The 26,649-nt window shown below is 37.2% G+C and overlaps 1 protein-coding gene across 1 annotated transcript in view; it reads right to left on the bottom strand.

The window, feature by feature from the left end:
- FSTL4 (follistatin like 4) overlaps nt 1-26,649 on the bottom strand; it is a gene marked incomplete at both ends in the record, with an annotated part of 506,362 nt that overhangs the window by 13,691 nt on the left and 466,022 nt on the right. Inside the window, 3 exons of the mRNA XM_083353371.1 lie at nt 678-704; nt 5,678-5,812; nt 7,193-7,354. Of these exons, the coding sequence (XP_083209497.1) occupies nt 678-704; nt 5,678-5,812; nt 7,193-7,354 (324 nt within the window). The remainder of the gene's footprint in view (nt 1-677; nt 705-5,677; nt 5,813-7,192; nt 7,355-26,649) is intronic.

Raw genomic sequence — 26,649 nt, 5'->3', positions numbered from 1 at the left:
CCAGAAGAAGGAAGCTGAAGCCACCAGCCTGAGGATGACGGATGGGATTCCGTCGAAATGTTGCTCTTACACCTTCAATTCTACGCGGGAAAAAACCCGAATGACCAAAGATCCACATACAAACACCCGCGAAAACCTCAGAAAACAAATACATACATACATACATACATACACACACACACACACACACACACACACACACACACACACACACACACACACATATATATATATATATATATATATATATATATATATATATATATATATCAAAAAGAAATATTATTCTGCTAACATGATGATAATATGTTTAAACTCTATAATGATTTTTTTAACATGTAGAAGATCTAATACAGTCTTCCCAACCTAGATGTTCTTCAGAGGGGTGAATTTCAACTCCCAGAATATTTGATAATGACTACACAGTTGAGGAAGTCTGAGGGTTGAAGTCCATACAGGAAGAAAATGTCCAGGTGAGAGAGGACTGGCACCCTTTTGAAAATGTATATTACTGTATTCATATTGTCCCAATTATGCAACTGGTTTGCCTATGCCTTAAACTGAGACTGGCCAACATTGCTAATATAAGTGGAAAATCAGTGGAGAATGGTTTCTTATGGATTTATTAAAGCAGACAAGCACATTATCACTACAACAAGACAATGTTACTGCAGTACCTTCCTCTCGCCACAGTATGTTTGCAACTGCAGCATCAGAGAAATGGGAGAGCCAGAAAATGGAAACAAAAAACAATGTCAACATTTCATTGTAGCAGTTAAATGATGTTAATACTCTTTTGTTTTTTTTCTTACACAACAGCAATTTCTGAAATAAGTGATTACATTTTTGCAGAGAAATGAGGTTATTGGAGGGAACCTCACCAATTTTGAGGTTTCTGTGTGAGAATTCCAGACTCCCTTCCCCCTCCCGGTGAAAGTATTTGTACATAGGAAATTCACATTCACCAAAGTACCTTAGATTTTTGCCTGCATAAAGGTTGTAATCCTTGGACAACTCACTGAAATCACATAGAGCAGGTGCACCAACCACATTCACATCTAGGTTATATATAACTCCATATAGGTCAGAAATAAATATTATTGTGCTAATAATGTTGATAATATATTTAAACTCTCTATACTAGTTTTTTAAATATGGAATATCTAATACAGTCTTCCAACCCAGAGGCTCGTCAGAGGGGTGAATTTCAACTCCCAGAATATTTAATAATGACTATGCAATTAAGGAATTCTGAGAATTGAAGTCCATACAGATAAGAAATCTCCAGGTTTTAGAAGACTGGCCTGGCCACTAAGAATAACCTTAAGAATAGCCATGGTGGCTTCCGGTTTGTGCGCGCAGTGCTTGCGGACATGCAAGAAGAGTCCGCTCCCTGCCTTCCAATCTTCCTTCCTTGGAGGACCCTGAAAAGGGTTGAAAGTCACCCTGGAGGGGCAACTACCATGAGGAGGCCCTCCTTGTGATCATGGAAGGGCGGCAGCCCTCCACTTGAATCCGGAGCAGCTCCTTTGGCCCCGAAGAAGAAGAGATAGGCCATTAAGATGGCCGATCATTAAGCCGCTCCCTGCCGAAAGCCCAAAGCACTACTTAGCACTAAGAAGCAATCTGGAGGACCTAGGTGAGACTTTACCTTTCTTATTCCCCTAACCATCTTCCTGTGGGACTTTTCTGAAAATTTCCTACTCCTCCTTTGAAAGAACAGCGATTGTATACTTGGGAAACAAATTTTTAAAGCCTTAAAGCCTTAAAAGAAATCAAGTGACTAAGCAAAGAAATCAAGCAATCTTAATTGTACTTATTAAAAAGCTTCTATTTTTGTGGGGAACTACTACCCTATTCTCTGTTTAAGCTGTGAATTAAGGAGATAAAGAAATGGACTAATTGTACAAAAGCTTTATATTAATTTGGGGGAAAAAACTTTACATCTTATTCTATATGCTATTAATGACATCTTGTGCTGAAACATGGTATAGCAAGTAAACCTTTTTCCTATTGTGAGAGCTGACTGAATAATAGAGCTGTCCTTGATATTATTTTCAAGATAAGAGTGGGAACACCCAGCACTAAAAACAACTCTTAAGAATATTGGAGGTGGATAGTCATTGACTTTAATTAAAATAGCCTCCATAGAAGACTTAGCTGTAAACACCAACAAAATGGATGAATATATCCCACCACTTGATTACAAACTGATACTGGACACAATCTTGGCAATAACTGAGCAAATTAAAGCCAAACTGCAAGATAAATCTGTCAACTTAAAACCACCAAATCAAACTTTGACCTTAAACGATGAACTGACAATCCAAGAACAAACAGAAGAAGTGGAAACTAACATTAAAATAAGGTAAAGGTAAAGGTTCCCCCGCACATGCATGCTAGTTGTTTCCAACTCTAGGGGCCGGTGCTCATCTCCGTTTCAAAGCCGAAGAGCCAGCGCTTGTCCGAGGACATCTCCGTGGTCATGTGGCTGGCATGACTAGACACCAAAGGCACACGGAACACTGTTACCTTCCCACCATAGTGGTCCTTATTTTTCTACTTGCATTTTTATGTGTTTTTGAACTGCTAGGTTGGCAGAAGCTGGGATGAGTAACAGGTGCTCACTCTGTTATGCGGCACTCGGGATTTGACCCGCCAAACTGCCAACCTTCTGATCAACAAGCTCAGCGTCTTAACCCACTGAGCCACCGTGTCCCTCTTAACATTAAAATAGGAGACTTCAAAGAACAACAACTGCAACTTACAGTCAACCTTGTAGTCCAAACTTCAACTTCAATTACAAAACCTACAACTCAAAAAATAATAGCACCCAAAGAAAGCAACATTAAGAGTGAAGATATTAAAGGCCTTCAAATACAATGCGTTGAAGATTCAGCTAATCAAATGATAACCATAACACAAGTTACTACTTTCTACCTAAGCCAGATAGAATCGGAAGAAGAAAAAGACCAGACTGAAGTTATGACAACTATATTACATCGAACATCAAAAACCGAGCTATTAAAACAACACTTCAATAACTACAAAAGGGACACTTTCTTTGCAAAGATGATATTTGGAGGGTCTCCCTGGATCCAAATAAGGGGTGTAGGAAGAAAGGGAGATGCATTTGAGAATTTAAAGGCACCAATATGGAAGCTTTTATTGGCACAAAAAGAAGGCGAGAGTTAGATTTAAAAAATTAAATTTGTCTCTTTTTCTTTTAATTGATTAAGGGGAATCTCTAATAAATATAACTTGATTTTATATTTAGGTTTCAGATCTTTAAGGGAAAACAAAATTAAGTTTTTACAATATAACTCTGAACTATATTATAGAATCTGGAATGATATAACAAAAGATAGTATTTTAATAATTGATGTACTGTTAAGATGATATATAGCATATATTAGTTGTAATGATATTGATGGAAATTAATCTTATATTTAACTTTTATTTATTTATTTATTATTTATTTATTTATTTGTTTTTATAAACCGCCCTTCTCCCGAGGGACTCGGGGCGGTGTACAGAATAAGGTAGGTATACAGAATGAACAATAGTGAAAAAAACAATAGTAAAAACAACCTGGGACCCCAATTAGAGCTATCAGGCCAGGCCGGACTGCTGGAACAGGTAAGTTTTTAAGTCGTGCCGGAAGGTGCGGAGGTCGGGGGCCATCCGGATTTCGGTTGGTAAGCTGTTCCAGAGGGCTGGCGCACCCACTGAGAATGCCCTCCCCCTGGGGGCCACCAGCCGACATTCCTTGAGCGGTGTCACCCTGAGGAGGCCCTCTCTGTGGGAGCGCACAGGACGGTGGGGTGCTGACATTGGCAGAAGGTGCTCCCGTAGGTAAGGAAAGTTGGCTATTAGAATTGATGTATATTATAAAATTTGGAAAGGTATAACAAAAGATATTTTTCTAATAATTGGTGAATTGTTAAGATGATAAATAGACTTTACTGGTAAAAAATAAGAATGTTTTGAAATGAACAATGTAAGTTTTGTAGACAGGATAATTACTCTTTATTGAAAAAGAGAAATGTGGATTACCCAAAAACTAAGTTTTCTTCAATATATCATAGGCTACTCTAGATTATTTTATTGTAATTAGGTAAAACTTAAAAACAGGACATTGATATGTATTAGTGAAAATATATTGAAAATTCTTTTAATTGACTAGGTCACAATTAGAAATGTATTAATTTAATTAATTTGACTATGTTATAACTAAGGGAATTGGAGAGGGAATTCTTGTTGATGTAACCTGAACTATTTACAAATAACTTGTTATTTGCCATTGTTTACTTTTGATTCACAAATATTTGCTTCACAAATATTTGAATGTAAATATTAAAAAATAAATAAAACTTGTACAAAAAAAAAGAATAGCCATGGTTAGCTTGGTACAAGTTGGCCTGCCTGCCACAAGCATAATTAAAGCTCTGTTTTCCTCCAAGCACAATCACACTATTTTATGTAAACTAAAATATCTAATGTAGAAGCTACCTTATAGCCAATGCATTCCTGGCCTCTTCCAACTGTGGATGTTAGGGCTATTCTGTTATTTAACATAAGATGGCAACTTTGTCGCTGAAAGCAAATTATTTAGGCAGATGTATTCAATTCCAATGGTCTCCTGTTGATTTTGTTGTGATATACACACCAGAATTTATGCAATACATTTTTACACTTATCTGCAAAATATCTTACAGGGAGATCTTTTAAAAACTTATGTCTAAATTGGCCTTTAAAGAATTTGTCACAGACAATGCCACCTAGCAATCTGCATGATAATGAAGGTAACAAAAGCAATCAAAATAGAACAGACGGCTTCAAGTGTCACTGTTAGTTTTCCATAAAGAAAATGAATGCTAACCTGAGTAAGGCTTTAAAATAAGTAGTTGGAACTATTCTTTTGTACCAGGTATACTGAATCTCATACACATAGTTTTGCAGATAATTTATGATTTAGGATACTTAATTATGAACTAGAGGATTTACCAGATCTCATTGTCGTTCCAACCTGAATGAGACAACTCTTCAAATCATGAATTATAGTTTAATTAATGAGTTTGAAGTGAGGCAACGGGCTAATGCAATCCTGCTGCTATTAACTATTATTATTTGATTTAATTAATTAAATTAATTTAGATTTAATTCAATTTAATGCAGCATTCTTTAGCCTAATACCTAAAGAGTTTGAAATTACAATTTTCATAATTTTGAATCAATTTGGCCAAAAACCAGTGCTAGTTGGGGAATTCAGAAAGAATAGCTTGGAAAGATCTCCAAAGACAATCTGCTGGATCAATCCATTTTTAATTGGTCCTTGGGAAGGATTTCCCAAGATTGTATTCTTTATGTATCATATAGGATTTCAGAAATGAATTTGAAAGCATTAAGTTCAAGGACTCCTGGAATTTTTTACCTTAGTAATGAAAACTATAGAAATTTCCATATGTTAGAAATGTACAGCTAGGAAACTATCAAGTTTTGTTTCACTCAGTAAATAATTCTTATTTCTAGTGATCAATGGGAACTAGACAGTCATTCTGAAATTAGACCTCAGTATGTGGTCCTTTATGCAGGCAAAATCCAGTTTGGTTCCAATCACACAAGTCCATTAAAAGAGGACATATAATTAGAAAATAGATATATAAATTAAACTTACGGGTTTTTCTTGCTGAATCTTCAATGAAGAGAGATGAAATGTCCTCATCTACCCCCACTTCATTTTTAGCAATGCAAGTATAGGCACCTGTATCTTCATATCGAACACTGCTGATATGAAGTTCACTTCCATTTGCTGCAGCATCACAAAAAAAAAAGGCATAAAAAGTTGAAAGCACAAGAGGCTTCAGAACCTGAACAATTGTCAGGATGCTTTCCTGAGCAATTAATTTGCTGGAGAGCGCTACTGAAATTAAAGGAATTATAGGACAGTCTCAGAATGATTCTGTTGTCCAATATTTTTTGCGGTGAAATGGCCTACAGAAGGAAGATTCTAGAATATTCTGCAGATATCCACACTGACATGTTTTGTCAGAATAAGGAAAGGACAATTGAAAAATATATCCATACAGCTAACATTTCTGAACTAGTATGAATACTTTTTTTTAAAAAAATGCATTTTTACAGATATGCTGAGTATGTGATATATAAACGGGGTAGTTATGGAGGAATTGTGAAACTTGATTGAAATATACTTCATATTTTATTTTTCCCTTTTACGGACAATCTTTTGGCCTCAAGTAACATGCAGACCACAGAGGCCTATGGCAGATACTACATCCCTGAACCCCCTGTTAGAGGATGATATTAGGACTCTTTGGTAGCCCAGGGGAAAGTACCATGTTCCACTGTAATAGCACCTCTGGCAATGGAAAATCCTCCTCACCTCATTTATTCTTTGCTTTCTTTGTATTACAATATTTGTAAATCATCTCAATCCTGTAAGTTTTGGGGTGATGTACAGTAAGTTAAAAACCCAATAATATAGTAAGAAAAATCTGATAAGATTTGATATGATAAGAATGCTTGCTCACAATCAACCAAAGCAAGAATCATATTGGAATTGATATTTGATGTAATATCCTAACACTGTGTTATTTCTTTAGGTTGCTGCTTTCCAACTACTTATGAAGGTATAATACCTCTTCTTTCAGTTGGGCTTGGCCTCCTGAGCATATCCATGCAATTTTCATTGTCCCATTAAGCAAGTGGTTTGCTATGATGTTCTTGCAGATTTTTTTTTCCAATTTCCCGACGTTGCTTACAAACCAGGTATTCCTTAATGGTTTCCCATTCAAATAAAATTATTAACTTCTGAAAAGAACAGCTAGGTGCATCCATCAGTGGAGACAATCTACTGTTCTACTGACACTAATCAAAATTGCTAATTTGTAATAAGCAGCAATAGAATCACTCAAGTGATAATGGATAAAAAGAATTGAATACTGTCTTAATTCTCTAGCAAAAGAGAACTGCATAATCTATATAGAGTCATTTAAAAAAGAGGTGAAGTAAATCAACATCCCAAATGATATAGGCCCAAATATATGTTATCCAAGTAGCACAAAGGCAAAGTCATATCTAGATGACATAAGATCAAATATGAGTAAAGAAATAAAAAAATCCATGTGATTCTGCCAATGATAGATAAAACTCACATTCATTTCACCCTTACCTAAAATAAGGAGCTGCTTGGATAATTTTGGCGTGATAGCCATGCCATTCTTTAGCCAGGACATTTTGGGATTTGGAATGCCTTCAGCATGGCATTTGAGGCTGGCTGATATTCCTGGTTCTTGTGCCTGACTTTCAGGATAGACACGAATCACTGGTGGCACTAAAGGGAGAAGAAACAGGAATTGATGACTTTAAATTAAGTTAAATTAAGCTTTGCAACTCTTAGAACATCAAATGCTGTAAAGGTAAAAGGTAAAGGTTCCCCCGCACACGTGTGCTAGTCGTTTCCAACTCTAGGGGCCGGTGCTCATGTCCGTTTCAAAGCCGAAGAGCCAGCGCTTGTCTGAGGACGTCTCCGTGGTCATGTGGCCAGCATGACTAGATGCCAAAGGCGCACGGAACGCTGTTACCTTCCCACTGTAGTGGTCACTATTTTTCTACTTGCATTTTTAATGTGCTTTCGAACTGCTAGGTTGGCAGAAGCTGGGACGAGTAACAGGCGCTCACTCTGCTACGCAGCACTCGGGATTCGACCCGCCAAACTGCCAACCTTCTGATCGACAAGCTCAGCATCAGAGCCAATTCAGGAGTCTTGTACAATTGCATATCTTTTTCCAAGAGGTGGGTTGCTTCTAATCTGGGCAATGGTGAGTTAGAAAGTAAGCACTGGATGTAAATCTCTTCATTTCCTGTAATTTATCTCTTAAAGTTGCACACACATGGAGGACACTGATTTTGTATTAACTGAGTAAATCCATCCATCCACTCATCCACCCATCAGATCATTCGCCCACCCATCCATCTGCCCATGCATCTATCTATCTATCTATCTATCTATCTATCTATCTATCTATCTATCTATCTATCTATCTATCTATCCATTGATCCATCCATCCATCTATCCATTGATCCATCCATCCATCTATCCATTGATTCATCCATCCTTCCTTCTTTCCATCCATCCACCCACCAACCCACCTACCTATCAATCCATTGATCCATCCATCCATCCGCCCATGCATCCATCCATTCACCCATGCACCTATCCATCCATTTATCCATCCATCCATTCATTGATTCATTTATCCAATTTATATTGTTGCATGTTACACAAAACAAATGACTCTAGGCTTAACAACCACATGATTCACTTAATAACTACAGTGATTTGCCCAACAACTGTAGCAAAAAAGATAATAAAATGGGGCACAACTTAATTATCTTGCTTAGCAATGGTAATGTTGGGTTCAACTGTAGTTGTAAGTTGAGGATAGCCTGTAGTCCAACCAGGTCATGACTAGGGCATGACTGAACATGAGTGATGGCCCTCACTATAATGGTAGGTGAGAAAATAAATACTGGGTTGGAAGCTCTTTTCTGTGTTTTATCTGCTTAAAGCTGCACACTTATGGACCACACTGCTTTTGAATTAGTTGAGTAAATATATATTTTCTCTCTCTCTTTCTTCTCTCTTTCTTTATGTCTCTCTATCTCATCTCTATTTCTATTTCTCTATCTCTTGATTTTAAGTGAAATGACTGGCTGGACAAATGAAGACTCTCTTTTCACCAATTTTGTGCTTTTGATTGCAAGTGCAGAGGCCTTTCTAGTAAAAACAAGCCAATAATCCATGCAAAGACAGATTGAGTTAATATATTATATACAGTATATTGGACATGATTAAATTATGATGTTGGTGCTTAAAAATAATTCTTTTCTGGGCAACATACTTAATACAAATCTCATTATGTTTTATCTCAAAGACTTGAAAAGAGCCTACCTTTTGCCAGATGGAATTAAACCACCCTGAGTTCTGGCATAAAAAACTGGAACCAAATGCTATTATTTCTTCAAGCCGACATTTCTTCAAATCCTCTTTCGGAAATGAAAAATAAAAACAAGCTATCTGCCAAAACATTAGAATATCCTACATTTTGTTGCTGGTTGCATAGTCTAATACGTGATATTATCAACCATTAAATATTTAAGTATTTAACCTATCTGGGCTTTGAAAATCTGAATGGCTACTAGATGGCAGCAGAGAATTTGAATTTTTGTACCATTTTTCTACTATTTAATTGATTGGTTTTTTTTTATTAAGTGCCAGCAAGTCTTTGTCAACTCTTAACAACTACTTAGAAACACGAACAGTCCCTAAATGCAGGTCAAATCTGTTAACCCTAGTTCCCCCCTCTTGTCAGTCCACATATTTTACATACTTTAGAGGGGGAATCATTCTGAAACATCCCATGGAGGGGAATGTTAGTTCACAATGAGGGAGCGAGGGAGGGAGGGAGGGAGGGAGGGAGGAAGGAAGGAAGGAAGGAAGGAAGGAAGGAAGGAAGGAAGGAAGGAAGCAAGCTCCTATTGCCTCACAGCAAAAAGTAATACCATAGCAGCAAATTTTGCAGTGTCATAGAATTTAGAAATGGCTCTTCCTTGGCCATTCCCCAAGTTCTGGGTCTCTTCTGATCTCTTTCTTGTTTACTTCCCAATTAGACTTTTTATAAATCACTTCATTCTAATTATGATTACAAATGCACAAAACATTGCAAGACGTTTTTAATCACAGGAATATATGCCGGGTCCAGACTGTTTAGGAATTCAATATAAGTACAAACATTTTGAATATAATAATAATAATAATAATAATAATAATAATAATAATAATAATAATAATAATAATAATAATAATTCAAATTCCTTTAAAGCTTGGTATTTTCTGTTTGGTGTATTGTTAACCAAGTTGGCATTTCTTTCAATTTTTTTTTCAAGAGCTGTCCTGTGTGTAACGTATCATATTAATACAATTGGCAAAGTATGAAACCCTGTTGTCATTGTTTTGACATCTTTGTGTCCAAACTGGGAAAATCACTGTTTTGAGGTCACTGGCTCTCTAATGAAAAAAGCCTGCATCTAGTGCATCCCCAAGCTATGTATCTTTTAATTAGCTGAAATGGATGAATAATAATACTTCTAATAGAAGAGTCTATTAATACTTTAACACCTTATGTGCATCCTCAGGCTGAATTAATTGAAACCAGTATCAGGCAACCAGACCAGAAAAAATCTGAATAGATCCATAGGAAATGCTCTTATGGGGTTATCAAGGTCAAAGTAGATATAGAAAATATTTTGGAATTGTACTGAAAAATGTTCATAACAAATATCTGACTCCCAGAATGTAATTATTAATAAATACTTTACCAATTCAAACAACTCTACTGGATAGCAACTCAAAGATACAACAATGGCCATCATACATTGCCACAAACTTGGCCTAATGCAGTAATCATCTTCCATCTGGGTTTATAGTGGGACCTAGTTCTTACATGGTGAAAAGAAAACAGCCTGACAGCTGATCAATCTGTGACCACAACATAAAACTGGTGGAAATAGCCCATAGGCACCCCAAATGGACTTTCCTGTAGCTGTTTACACAGTCTGGGCAAGAGAAAGAAATATGACTATTGATTGAAGTATAAACAGAAATCAGATTTCATACACAGCAATGGTTGGAATTCTTTCAAAATAGCTTCTTTGCTTTTCTACAGTAATTCAGAAGTTTGTGTATTCTTGTATCCCTCTTGTCTAGTTCAATCTTGCTTGTTGGTGGGAAGCTGCAGAATCATTTACTATGACTCAAACCAAGTGTGAGATGTGAACAAATCTTGCTCAGTCTTGTTTTGTTCTATTTATCTTATTGCAGCTACATCCTATATATGGAGCAAATTATGCTGTGCAACATGAGGATGTAGAGTTGGGATTAACAATCTATGGCCCATTCAAGCTCATTGTTTCAGAGTAAGCCCAAAATTTCAACATTCTTAACTTGAAATTCTCTAAAAGGGAATTGAAGGGCTTTTTTATTCATGAGTCATTGCATGAATCAACTCAATAGGTCCAAGACTCCTTCATAAAAGAATAACAGCTTCTGAACCTTAACGAGAACTGAAGTGACCAGGCAATGGAGTCCTAGATACCATTGCCATTCTAATTCCAGGCTTCCTGTCTGATCAGTGGGATAAGTCCAAGGCAAATGCTACAGAATGTGAAGAGCATGTGTGACATCTGAGGGGCCACATGCAGTTCCACATCATCCTTTTTATGGCCTCATAACCCCAGAATGTGCAGTCTGAATTTTTCATACCAGTTTTTTAAAAAAATGTTTGGAGTAAGTTTAAGAAGAAAGATGCTGCTCTTTTTAAAAACACCAAAGTCTAAAACAACAGGCCATTTTCTCACCACATGGGAAGTTTAAGATTCAAAATGAACTTCTAGAAGGCATCCATTTTACTCCTTAAAAAACCCAAACTTTCCCCAATAGGAAAAAAATTACTCTGAAAATTTCATCTTTGCTCAGTCTGGAGATGTCACGTTTCAGACTATGTACTTTAATATTCAGAGGTAACAAAGACATAAAGTAAAAGGGTGAAAAACAAAGAATAAAATAGAGCTGGAAGGGACCTTGGAGGTCTTCTAGTCCAGCCCCCTGCTCAAACAGGAATCCCTATGCCATTTCAGATGAGTGACTGTCCAGTCTCTTCTTAAAAACCTCTAGTGATGAATCACCCACGACTTCTGAAGGCAAAAACTGTTCCACTGGTTGATTGTTCTCACTGTTAGGAAATTTTCCCTTAATTCCAGGTTGCCTCTCTCCTTGGTCAGTTTCTAACTATTGTTTCTTGTCCTGCCTTCTGGTGCTTTGGAAAATAAATTGACTCCCTCCTCTTTGTGTCAGGCTCTCAAATACTGGACTACTGCTATCATGAATGAGATGTTTGCTCATTCATTCTATACAACTCATAGTTTTGTTTCTTTGAAAAACTGATTATGCTGAAGGGTACACCCCTCTTCCCAACCCCAATCTGATAATAATACTTTGCTAAAAAATTAAACTGAAAAGTAACCTGAAAAAAGCTAAATTAATTAAAAAATGGAATGTTTATTAAAACATCCACCCATTTCCACATTCCACATATAATCTTTAGGAAAAGTAAAAATGTTTAAAACATATTCAGTATTTCCATCCAAAATGAAATTGGTGTAAACAAGGGAAATCTATTAGCAAAAACTGCACCAATACCCTTGTGTTCAACACAGAATTTTCATAAAACATCAATAATGTTCTCTTATTAAATGAAATAAATATACACCCTGCTTACCAAAATGTTTTATAATGAGGTAAAAATGAGGTAAAAATTCTTTGCTCTATGCAAAGATAAGTAAAAGACACAGAATGTTTTTTTTTAAAATAAAAGAACAGCTTTTTGGAATAAGTCATTTTAAATGCCAGGAAATGAACTCAAAGATATTGCTGGGACTTCAATTTTCTTTCCATTTTGTAGGGAAAGAAATCATAGCAATAATTGGTGTTGGTTCTTTGTGATAAGCACTCCTAGATATATAAATCTATCTGGATTGATTTAAAATCCCATCACTTATTCAAGCTCTTTCTGGTGAAATTTTCTCAATATTAATTAATATAGCAGATGATTTACTAAAGTTGAACTTCTAAATCTGCCACTGAATTAAATATATGTAATTCAAACTGTCATTGAGATATATCTCTATTTTGATCCCTAAGACATATAAGCACATCATCTGCAAATAGATTAATTATATGATATCTTTTTTTCTATTAGAGACCTTAAATATTCTTGCATTTCCTAATATCTGTGCTCTTACACAGAAAAAAATATTTAGAAGTTGATATATTTAGCATAAAATGTTATATCTAATATTCATAGATACAATACATCTAGATTTATAATCTATTTTAGAAATAAAAGTATATATTTACTTAAATTTTTTAAAATATAGTATCGTAGAACTTGATAATGTTCTGGCCAGAAACCATACATATCTGGGATTTTCCATTTTTTTTAAAAAAAAAAGTAGTGATATTTTATTTTATACTTGATTAGAGTTAGAATCAATAATTATTTTACAACCATAAAGCCATGAGATAGCCTATCATAGTGGTTTCACCTTAAATGTTTCTGTCTCTCCCAGTAATTGGCAAATCTTAATTTACTCCATAACATGTTTCCAACTGTACTAAGACTTTGGGTATCACTCTATTTTCTTTGGCATAAGCAACATTACACAGAGCTCAGAAGGGAAAAAAGAGCTAGTAAGTCAAAGGAATTGATTGTGTGGGATAAGAAAAGAAAGGGAAATATAACTAAATGTATGTATAACCACTGATTCATTAAATCTCTCAATATCATGCTATGCTTGTAAACCATCCTTGCTTCTATTGCTTTATAAGTTTCCTTTTTTTTTCCTTTGAGGATTTCATCAACTGCATCTCACCAGAATACTATATCTATCTTCCCCAATTTCTTCGACCTATCACTTTTCCTTTATATATTAATTTTGAAAGTCGGTCCTAGTTCATTCTGTCCATAGAACCAAACCACTTCATTAAATTTCTTTACTGACCAGTCTTTTCTGTTTTCTTTCCACATCCATTGTGTACTCTTATATTTTGGACCTTATATTTTGGACATTTCTTAAGTATCCTGTAGCCGGTGTCTTAAATGTACTTTTATGCATTTCTTGAGTCTCATCTTATGTAACTGGGCAGAAGAATGTTCTTATACACAGCTATACTATGTCTTGGCATAGCAGACACCAGGTGATACAGACAGCCTAGAACAGTGGTGGCGAACCTATGGCACGGGTGCCAGAGGCGGCACTCAGAGTTCTCTCTGTGGGCTCCCGCGCCATGACCCGGAGGTGGCAACTCTCCCTCTTCAATCAGCTGCCTACTAATTCGCCGAGATCCCACATGGCTGAATGCATCCTGGCACGGCCGGTTTCCCTCCCCCCCATCCTGTCCCTCCTGGCCTCGCATGCTCTCCTTTTCCCAGGCATGACCCACTGCATCACCTCCTCAGCTGTTGGCCGACCATACATCTCGGAGGCAGTTTCTTTGAACTGCTGGCGACGGGCTGTGGAGCCCCAGAGTGTACCTGTTGAGGGACTGGTGGCTCCCATGTGCTCGCTGGCCTCTATGTGTGGGGGCTGATGGTGTCAGGCAGCAGCTGCCCCAGCCCTTGCCTTGCCCCATGGCAATGGCACCCCCACCCTGCCTTGCCTCAAGCCACAGGATGAGTCTCCGCCCCACCTGCCAGAGACCTCCTGGAGCTCCCCCAACCCTGCTCACCCCCCAGAGGTGTCCCTCCCCATGAGCAACATTGAGGTGACCACACCCACCTTGGCCACACCCACCCAATCTTCCATGACCACCACAGCCACACCCACTCAGTGGGCCACGCCCACCTGGCACCCAGCAATAAAAAAGTGGGTTTGGGGTTGCAGTTTGGGCACTCAGTCTCTAAAAGGTTTGCCACCACTGGCCTAGAATCCATGGACATTTCTTGTCAGTTGCTGCTTTATATTTTTGAGGTTCTTTTCTGAGTTTAGAAGAAAATCAAATAAGGAAAGGCATGAAAGAAGTACAGGTAGATCTTGACTTATGACCATCACTGAGCCCAAAATTTCTGCTGCTAAGCGAGCTAGTTGTTAAGTGAATTTTATTCCATGTTATGAACTTTCTTGCCAGAGTTGAGTAAATCACTGCACTTGTTAAGTTAGTGACACAGTTGTTAAGTGAACCTGGCTTCCCCACTGGCAGAAGGTTGCAAAAGGGGATCACATGACCTTGTGACACTGCAACTCTCATGAGTCAGTTGCCAAGTGACTGAATTTTGATCACAGGATCGATTGTAAATGTGAAAAATGGTCTTGTCACTTTTTCACTGCTGGCGTAACTTAATGACACTGCTGGTGTCACTAAATGGACTGTTGTAAGTCAAGGACTACCTATAGAGACAAATATTCACAGGTTAGAGTATGTGGATAGATATTTCCTCCATTCTATGGACCCCAATTCAACCAGTTACCTTGAATGGTAAGAGACTCAAGACTAATGAAGGTATTCCTTTGTACAGTGATAACTTTGCAATGTATGTTGTGATATTCTCCACTTTAGGAAACTTGGGGTTTAGTCAACTTATAGAGGATTATTTATTTATCCAAATTTATTGGTTGTCCAATTCCAGCAGATTCTATATCTTCCACTAACAAATGATACTGTCTACTGTTCAAAAGAGTGGTTATACTCACATTTTGCATGTGTCCCCCATTGTTAGGGACAGGATATCTAACAAAGTAGTTTTTAATCAGATTCATCAGGGTTCTTTTGTATGTTTTTATATTTCTCTTGATGTGTAAAATGCCCACTGGGGACTGAGTCACAGATTCCTTTGGATTTGGAAGCAATGACTACAGAGTAAGAACACGAGTACTTAAGGCTTTAGTCCAGGGGTCTTCAAACTTGGCCCTTTTATGACTTGTGGACTTCAAGGTTTCATGGCTGGCTGAGGAATTCTGGGAGTTGAAGTCCACAAGTCATAAAAGGGCCAAGTTTGAAGACCCCTGCTTTAGTCCAAGGCAGTATAAAAATATAACATATTCACATCATATGAGACAGCAGCTGAAAAAAAAAAGCCAACGCAGTCCTAGACTACATTAAAAGAGATCACATGAAGTATTAATACTTCTTTATAATGCCTTGGTAAGACCACACACTGCATCTAATATTCTGTTATTATTTGCGCTATCTATAGGCACCATAATAGCTGTGGATTGTGAACTGTGGAATACGCTTGTAACTGAATGTGCTTAGCACAGGACATGAATTATAGACATTGCCCTTGGCAAGTTCCTTAAACAAGTTGGAGCAGCAAAAACTTCTTTAATCAAGGAGAGATCCAATGCAGAACTAGAAAGTTTTCTCACAGTGAAAACAATTAATCAGTGGAACAGCTTCTCTCCAGAAATTGTGGGTACTCCATCCTGGAAGTTTTCAAAAATAGACTGAACAATCACTTGACTGGGATGGTATAGTGTCTTCTGCTTGGTCGTTGGACTAGAAGATGTCCAAGATCCCTTCCAAATCATTAGTATATTCTATTCTAATATTCAAGAATTCAGTAAGACCAAGAAATACTTTAACCCTCTTCTGCTAGTCAGGATACTCTCAAGAGATTATACTGGATTGAATCTTCAAATCTATTAAACCAACTGGGTCTGCACTGAACTTTTTGAACAGCTTATATGTGCTCCAAACGATCATCATTCACACCTGTTTCAATGGAGTTTGCCAGGAACAAGCTCATCTTATTTGGTGCTTCAAGTGCCTTACCTAATTCTGCCAAAATGAGACCATTAAGTCAAACAGTATTTCTTTATGTCTAGTGACAATGATACCGTTTCAAAGTTAATACGTGTTTACTTCCCAAGGATTTTTAGATTGACATTGGGAAAGCATCACTGTAATTTATGTGGCATGGGGCAAAACCAAGTATAACCCTTTTCTAATTAAACTAAATGATTTATATATTCAATTTTTATAGCCATCCAACTCAACCAAGGGACTTTGACTGGGTTAAAATTCTAATCTAATCCTGTATTATGTATTCAAGCATTGCATAGGAATATGTACCATGCACATAAGGGAAAGAGGTATATAGCATATATCCAAATCCACCTTGTTAATCTTCTGCTAAAACTACCAGCAGAACAGAATGGTAGGCTTTTTAAAAAAAAGAAAAAGTGGAAAAAATATAGGATGTCTGCTCTGTGTAATTAGTCAGCTAAATATATACGAGACACATTTACAATCTGAGTTTAATCTTTGATCACACACACAAATTAACCTTGTTAACATCAGTAGAATTATATCTGTCCTGAAGGAATGTGCTGAAAAATGTGTTGTTTTCCTTCTTGCAGTGCATTTCTGAAAAGATCAAAAGCTTATGTGTTTCTGAAAATGGGAGGAAGTCCAATAAAAGCCATCATGTTAATTCATTTTTCTCTAAAGGGCTACAAGGTTGGTGCAATAAGCCATTTCAGAAAGTACACATTTATTGATCAGCTAGGACTTTGTAAGATTACAGCTGGTGCTACAACATTCTACCTTTGCATTTTATAGTAAATTAAATATAGGCTTTCCTTCTGTTGACAAGCACTGTGAAAATGTTATTTACCACTTTGAACTTTACATACTATGGTTTTCAGTAAATTTGAAAAGCAGGCTGAACTCATGAAAGACAAAAGAGTTTTATGACTTTTTAAATGCTTTCCAATTTATCATGGCATAAGATTTTCAGAGGGTTGGGCTAGGCCTGCAGGGGTGGGGAACCTTGGCTCTTTTATGAGTTGTGGACTTCAACTCCCAGAATTCCTGAGCCAGCAGTTGAAGTCCACAAATCATAAAAGAGCCAAGGTTCCTCACCCATGGGCTAGGGTTAATAAAAACAGTAAACAAAATAAACAAGAACTTCTCTGGCATCCCCAAACATGACACATCTAAAGTTCTTTGAGATAGCAACAATTCAAAAATTACTGAAGTAGCAGTTATTTGGAACTAGCTAGATTTTGAGGAAGTAGGAATTTCTCAATCTGATTGATATACCCCAATGTGCTTCCACTTTGAAAATGGATGAAATCCTAATTCTGATCTATTCTGGTTAAAGAAGAGCCTCCTTAGAGAGAAGGCAACCCGATGGCAAAACAGCAAAATCACAAACAGCAGAAACTTAATTTAAATGGCATGGATATTCTAAAATAACTTAGTTGATCTTTAAACATGATTGAAAGACCTCAATTTGTCATTCTGACTAGAAATTCTCACAATTGTAGAATCTCATAGGTGCTTTTTCCTTCAAAAGGCAACTGGATTGTGTTGATTTTTTCTTCCCCTTGAGGAAGTGGTGAGATGGTGGTGAGATGGAAGGATAGGTTTTCATAGGATGGGTGGGGGAATGGAAGGATTGTATTTATTTGCAGTCATCTGGTTGTTTGCACTCTCTGAGAGTTGTTGAGGCCACTTGGGAGTTTATCTGTGCCCTTAGGGTCACCTGAATCAGGGTGAAATTAATTGTGGAAACTTGGAACTTCTGCAAGGAGTGCATTGTAAACTGGAGATTTTATTCCTTCCTCTCTGTTGAGGGAGGCGTGTTCAGTTCTAACATAGATGGATTCTTCTGCCCCTCTTTTTTCTTTTGAAGAAAAAAAAAGCAGCTTTAGGACAACTATGACCTGGATGACTGAGAATCTCCACAAACAATTGTAGAATGTATTCTCTTAGAAAGATGTCTAGAATGTTCCTCAGTTTAACAAAAGAGTTTCATCCTGCAAATTATTTGGAAATGATACTGAAATTTATGGTGTTCTTAATTTCAGAGAGCAAAACCCAGCTCATCTGGAACTGAAATGACCACAGACGTATATAGAAAGAGAAAATCAGAACTGGGAGCTGATCACAAGGGTAGTTCAACCTACTGCATATTTGGATTTATTTTATCTGTAAAACTGCAATTGCACAGGTAAAATATATTTTGTCATCCATTAAAGAATGCTTCATATTTACAGACATTCACTAAGCAGGCTGACAATAAGCATACTGACCTTGGCAAGTCAACAATTAAGAACTGTCTGAAGGAATACATGCCAGATTAGTTAAACAGGAGCCATTTTTCCCAAAGGAAAAAAGGTTCAATTACTTGGTAAATTAACATGAATGGAATCCAATATATTAATAGCATTATATTCAGGAATGATTCCTACTACACCTGATAAGTAATTAATTTAGGAGATATTACATCTTCTAATAGTATGTGAATTAAATCATGTGTTTTATAGAAGATCTCTATAAAAATGGATAAAGTCTTCCAGGATTTTATGTAGACAATATTATTATTATGACTGCAAAATTATACACAGATGGTAGCATACTCAGGCTAAATTGCAACACAGTTCTTTATACAGAACAAATATAGGTAGCTTTGTAAATTGCCTAACAGCCAATGAATTTATTCACGTTATTCATTCTTAGAATAAAATATATTCATTTGAGCCCTGAGTCTACAGATATTTTGAATGATATTCGAGTTTTAAGACTGATACATTTTTACTGTTGCTGTGAGCTCATTAAAAAGGTAAAGATTCCCCTGCACATGCATGCTAGTCGTTTCCAACTCTAGGTGCCAGTGCTCATCTCTGTTTCAAAGCTGAAGAGCCAGCACTTGTCCGAGGACGTCTCCGTAGTCATGTGGCCGGCATGACTAGATGCCAAAGGTGCACGGAACGCTGTTACCTTCCCACTGTAGTGGTCCCTATTTTTCTACTTGCATTTTTACATGCTTTCGAACTGCTAGGTTGGCAGAAGCTGGGATGAGTAACAGGCACTCACTCTGTTATGCGGCACTCGGGATTCGACCCGCCAAACTGCTGACCTTCTGATCGACAAGCTCAGTGTTCTAACCCACTGAGCCACCATGTCCCTTGTGAGCTACATTAGTTCATCAGTAATACCAGCGGTATTACTGGTAGGTACTGGTGGGTAACAAAGGGCTCTAAGTCCTGTGCTGTTCAACATATTTACAGTATATGTGACTTAAATGAAGAGTAGAAAATGATTATCACATTTGAAGATGGCACAAAGATGGAGGGAGGTGGAAAACACTTTGGAGACGTATTTCTCAACCTCAGCAACTTTAAGAAATATGGACTTCATTTCCTGGTATTCCCCATGTAAGATGAATTTCAGCAGAGGCAATTACAAATCTGATATTTGGGTAAGAAAAATTAAATGCATGAACATGAAAAGGGTCAAGGCAGCAGTGGCAGCAATGGCTTTGTAATAGCTTGGAATGGATAATTATAAAAAGTAACTCAAATAAATTGTAAACAAACACATTTACAAGATCGTAAGTTGAAAAACTAAGAATTTAGAGTTACTGGAACATTTTTTCTGACTGTTTATATAAACAATAAAGCACCTTTCCTATGCCCAAGAATCATGCAGGTAATCTGCAAAAACATGGTACTTATGATGTAATAATTGTAACAACAATAATAAAGTTGAGATTGTACCTACAGAACATTGGTGTGGAGGGGAACATGAACAAAAATGAGATGCTAGTGGGTGAATACCATATTTTGTATTGTTATCTATGCCTGACTTTACCCTTTGGATCCTGATGTCAAACTGCCCAACTCTTGCTTAGGGAGTACAAATCAAGCTTGTTTTACATATTTTTTTTTTCATTAATTGAATCTTACATTTGCATATCATATATTTATTAATGTCTGTCCCAGGACAGGAAGACCAACTCCTCAGGAAGACTAAAAATTTAATAAATAAGGGAGGCACCTGAATGTGATCTCACATTGCTCTGGACTTTAAAAATGTTTTAACCCATTGGCTTTGTAACAGTTCTTGCATATTTCTCTCAAGGTGATCTTCCTTTCTCTCTACAATTAATCACTTGTCTCTCAGAGAATACATTTGCTACTATCATAGCTTAACTCCAATTGAAGCAATACAATCTAAATTTCTGAGAGCTGTGTCTGAGGCTAAATAGACCCAATTTTTAACATGCTCTCTGCGAGTGCCCTTATATAATTACAATGTAATTTCAGGAAATTTTAACACTGCTTGTCTTTGCAGCTTTAAAGAAAACCATTACTCATGTGAGATGTTAAATGCACTATTTGGTTAGGAGTTATCAGATGAACATGGTTTAATATCTCATGACACTCTTTAAGGTGATGATTATTTTGGAGCCAACCTTATCCTACACTTTTCCTCCTTCAAGGTATCTGAAATCTAAATAGATTTGAATTTGTACACAGTGGCGTAGCGTGGGTTGTCAGCACCCAGGGCAAGGCAAGTAATTTGCGCCCCCTAACCCGTGCACCGCACCGCACGCCTGGCACCCCCCCCTCCACAGTGGGCGGCGACCCGGCGGCTCGGATCGGATTCGCACAGCCAGCACTGCAGTGAGAGAGAGTGAGTGAGCCAGGCAGGGGCAGAGAGCTGCGAGTGCGAGCGCGCCCCCCCGATGTTGTGCCTGGTGCGGCCGGCCCCCCCTGCACCCCCCACGCTACGCCACTGTTTGTACATGCCTGTATATTTGGTAAGATTTCATTAACACAAAGCAGAAGAGGTTATCTTGAAAGCATTAAAACTGACTCCCACATGCCAACATTTGATTCTGTATTCTTTATTTATTCTCTATTTGGAAACTCCGAAAAAAAAACAAATATTTTTTAATAAAAGAACAAGTTAGAGCCTGTGCTTAGCAGTTAATTCTCAACGTTTTACAGTTTTGAATATATTTATTAAGGGAAAGAGATAAAATGAACAACGAATATAATTAGGAATAAATAAAAAAAATACTCCAAATTTGGGGACGTATCTATAAGACCACAGGAGCTGTCAACACTGAGGATATAAAGCCTTGTGGAATATGATCCAAGGTTTAATTTCTTCCAACACTGAGAATTTGGCATTCTGAATTATCCATACTGTTTCTGAAGGAACTGTTCAAAAGCAAGTGATAAGAACCCCCATCCATGGTATAGCTAGGCAATTTTAGGTGTGGTACTATTGGTTTAGGTTTAGTAGAATTTAGTTGCTCATATTTGTTTCTACACAATATATAGCAGACAGTTTGTCATATTAATCTTGTTCAAGTTCGCATTTAAAAATTAACTGGCACCAACTCTGTTGTGGACCTGATGGAGATAATAATACAATATGGGAAGGTTTCTGGATTTAAAGTTAATACACAAAAAACTAAAATTCTGGCCAAAAATATGACAGCTTCGCAAAAGGCTCTCTTAGAAGGATTAACTGGATTTGAGATTGTTAAAAGGGTTAAATATTTGGGGGTGCTTTTGACGCCCTCTAATACAAAGTTATATACAAATAATTATGAAAAATTATGGGGGAAAATTCAAAAAGAAATGGAGAGTTGGGAAAAATTGCAATTGTCTTTGTTGGGGCGAATCGCAGCAGTGAAAATGAATGTCCTGCCTAAATTCTTATTTTTATTTCAAATGATACCGGTTCTTAAGAAAGATTCTAATTTGGAGGAATGGCAGCGAGGTATCAATAAATTTGTATGGGCAGGGAAAAGGCCACGAGTTAAACTAAAGATAATACAGGATACTCGTGAAAGAGGTGGTCTTAAAATGCCTAATTTTAAATTATATTATGAAGCTGCTGCTTTAGCAGGAATAAGTGATTGGATTAATTTGACACAAGAGAGATTATTAAATCTTGAGGGCCATGACTTGTTGTTTGGCTGGCATGCATATTTGTTGTATGATAAGAAGGTAGATAATGTTTTTAGAGTGCATATTTTAAGACAGGCATTGTTGAGGGTTTGGAAGAAGTACAGACATAAATTAGATTGTAAGATACCATTGTGGGCAATCCCAAAACACGCAATAGAAAATATACATGCTGGTTTCAAACATGATGTGACTACGTACAAGGAGATTCTAAGCTTGGAAAGAAATGTCTGGTGTTTGAAACCATATAGTCTCTTGCGAGATGAGAAGATTGTTCAGACTTGGTTTCAATATATTCAGCTACGGGCCAGGTGGAAAGAAGATCAGAAAAATGGTTTTACAATGACTGATGAAAATCTGATAAAGCAAATCAGAAACCAGGGTCCAGCACATATTAAACGGATATATCTTGCCTTGATAGAAATTGACTCAGAAACAGAACTCGTTAAGGATTGTATGATTAAATGGGCCCAAAATATCCAAGAAGTTATTACAATGGACACATGGGAAAGGATTTGGGTGAGGAACGTAAAATTTACACAAGCTCAAAATTTAAGAGAAAATTTTTATAAAATGTTTTACAGATGGCATTTAGATCTTAAAAAGCTGGCAAGTATGTATCCGAACTATCAGCCTAAATGCTGGAGGTGTGGTGAAGAAGATGCAACATATTTTCATATATGGTGGACTTGTAAAAAGGTTAAGGCCTTTTGGATAAAAATTTGGTGGAACATGCAGAAGATTTTCAAGCAAAGGATAAAGTTTTGTCCGCAACTTTTTTTGTTGGGTATAATTACAGATGCTACGGTTGTAGACACTAAGCTGATGTTGAATTTAATTACGGCAGCAAGACTCTTAATAGGCCAATATTGGAAGAAGGAGGAACTGCCGACTGTAGAAGAATGGACTTTAAAGGTTTCTGACCTGGCAGAGATGGCAAAGATCTCGGCTTATTTGAAAGATCACTCGCAAGAACGTTATGTTATGGAGTGGAGAAAATGGATTGAGTATATCCAGAACAAATATGGGACTAAGAAGTTTCATCTAGCATTTGAATAAGTCTTCCTTTTTTCTCCTCTTTTTTCTTTTTTCCTTTTTTATATATCTTATATTAATAGTGTTTGTAATTACCCTATATGAGCTAGAGAGAGATGGATTTCAGAGTTTATGGTTGTTAGCATATGAATGTTTACGATTGGTTTTTTTTTGTTCTTTATACCTTGTACTTAGCTCTGGGAAGTCGGGGGGGAGGGGGGGAGGGGTAGGGAGGGAGGGATAGGGGAGGGTTAGGGGGGATTGTTAAAGATAAAATGTATGATAAAACTTTTCAATAAAAAAAAATTAACTGGCACCAACAATTATTCTTCATAACTGAATGTTAGGAATAACTTGACCTGACCACGTGGCTTAAATGGTAGACTTTTATGCTTCTTCCACTCCTCTCCCCCCCCCATTATACTTGCATTAAAAGACTTCATAGAAACCAATAAGAGTACCATTAATCCTGTAAAAGGCAGACATGGAGGGAAGGGAAACAGGGAGATAGGCAGGAGCGGAGAATTCAGGCACGTGTTGCAGTCCTGAAAATGGGTAGGCTGCCAAGTACTCAAACACTGATCGTGTGACTTCAGGGGCACAGCAACAAATGTAACTCTGAGACTTGGTCCTTTCTACCATTCATTCAGTGCCGTTGTAACTCTGAACAGTTGCTAAACAACAAGAACTACCTGCATTGTTTCGTGTGTTTTTTTATTTGCTGCAATAAAGAGATTGTTCAACATGGAATTTAAGTTGTGTTTAGGTCTTCACAATACAGTTGTTAGTATATCTATATTGTACACACAGATTAACAAAAAACCTTAACGGAACCATACATAATCTCATCAAGGTTGCTTTGTTGAAGAGCTTTATAAGTCTGCTTACTATAAGATAAGATAACTTTCAGTGTTTCACAGTTACTAGATTTTCCTATGGGTTCCAGCAGGGTTTTCTGCTAATAAGTCTTTCTCTTGGTTTGCTTTTCATTATACCTGGGCTTCTGATATCCAACAACCTAGTGTCATTAACTAACCTCTCCTCACTTAACTCTTTGAGCTATCAATTTATTGCTCTCCCTCCAAAATCAGTTGTAGCTAGGGTGATCACAAATAACTGAAGCCCAATGTGGGTTAGACAGCATCACCACCTGGCTGACCGGCTGTACTCAGTGTGTGGTCCTCAATGGAACTGCATCTACATGGAGGGAAGTGTGTAGTGGGGTGCCCCAGGGCTCTGTTCTAGACCCAGTGCTCTTCAACATCTTTATCAATGATTTGGACAAAGGGATATATGGGGAACTCATCAAATTTGCAGATGACACCAAGCTGGCAGGAATAGCCAACACTCCAGAGATAGGCTTAATATACAGGAGGATCTGGACAGACTTGAACACTGGGCGCTATCTACCAAAATGAAATTCAATGGTGAAAAAAGTAAGGCTCTACATTTAGGCAAGAAAAACCAGATGCACAGGTATAGTATAGGTGGTACCTTGCTCAACAGTAGCAACTGTGAGAGGGATCTTGGAGTCCTAGTGGACAATCACTTAGATATGAGCCAGCAGTGTGCTGCAGCTGCCAAAAAAGTCAACACAGTGCTAGGCTGCATTAACAGAGAGATAGAATCAAGATCACATGAAGTGTTAATACCACTTTACAATGCCTTGGTAAGGTCACACTTGGAATACTGCATCCAGTTTTGCTCACCACGATGTAAAAAAGATGTTGAGACTCTAGAAAGAGTACAGAGAAGAGCAACAAAGATGATCAGAGGACTGGAGACTAAAACATATGAGGAACGCTTGCTGAAACTGGGTATGTCTAGTTTAATAAAGAGAAGGACAAGTGGTGACATAATAGCAGTGTTCCAATAACTCAGGGGCTGCCAAATGGAAGAGGGAGTTAGGCTATTCTTCAAAGCACCTGAAGGCAGGACAAGAAGCAACAGATGAAAACTAACCAAGGAGAGAAGCAACCTGGAACTAAGGAGAAACTTCCTGACAGAATAATTAACCAGTGGAACAACCTCCCTCTAGAAGCAGTGAATGCTTCAACACTGGAAGTTTTTAAGAAGAGACTGGACAGCCATTTGTCTGAAATGGTATAGGGTTTCTTGCCTGAGCAGGGGGTTGGACTAGATGACTTTCAAAGTCCCTTCCAACATTATTATTATTATTATTATTATTATTATTATTATTATTATTATTATTGATGTTATTATTATTGATGTTATTGTTGTTGTTATTTCAAAGAATGCAGTAAATAATGCAAAGCACAGCCAAAATGCACAGTTCTTTAAACCTTATATTATGTGGGTTACTCTTCTGATATAAGCAATCACATGTAATATTTTCAAAACCACCAAAGTTCAAATGGATGTACCATACGGGACAATTGTTACATGAGTAATTAATGTTGGACATTACTTTGAATTGTTTTAGACATACAAAATGGTATGAACATGTTTAAAATAAAATAAATGAATAATAGGGCTTTTCTATAAAGCACGCTCTGAATAGAGCATATTCATTTTTCCTCTCATGTATTGATGGAGGTTTCCTCTCCTTCCCCACTTTCCTAGTCAGGCAAGTGAAATGTTGATGGACACTTTTTCCTTCCTCCACCATGTTTTAAGCACTAAGAAGACTTACGTTTCCTTATTATATGTGTTGAGGCAGTTATTTTTTCTTTCTATGAGCTTGGAGACTTGAAGAGATGTGGTATGTGTAGTAAAGTATTTAGTATGCACTTATAGCTAAGGGCAATAAAAGAACTCTTTTGTACTAATACCACTAGCTATTATAGATCCAGTTTGGTGCTATGGTTAAGGCATCAGACTAGAAATCAGGAGACTGTGTGTTCCAGTCTCATCTTAGGCATAAAGCCAGCTGGATGACCTTGGGCCAAGCACTCTCACGTAGTCTTAGGAAGGAGACAATGGCAAGCCACTTCTCAAAAAGTTGCCAAAAATCTGCCCAGACTTGTCCAGGCAGTCACCAGGAATCAGGAATTGAAGATACAACAATTAATACAGCATATTATTAGCAGTAATATATAGATAGCATAGTAAACAAGGCCAAAAGATTATATTAGGGTGTATTTTAGGAAGAATAAAGAGTAGCCATCCGGAATGGATGGATAAGACCAAGGCTTTTAAGACTCAGCTTTAAAGCCAACTGAATCATTTTTCTATGTTATTTATATTGACAGATCAATCATTTGCTTTTAATGTTGTGATTTTTTTTTAGGAGGGAAGAAA

This window comes from Vipera ursinii (assembly GCF_947247035.1).
Source record: "Vipera ursinii genome assembly, chromosome: 2".
Lineage (NCBI taxonomy): Eukaryota > Metazoa > Chordata > Lepidosauria > Squamata > Viperidae > Vipera > Vipera ursinii.
The sequence above is the reverse complement of the archived record's forward strand: the minus strand, read 5'-3'. Positions and strand labels throughout refer to the sequence as shown.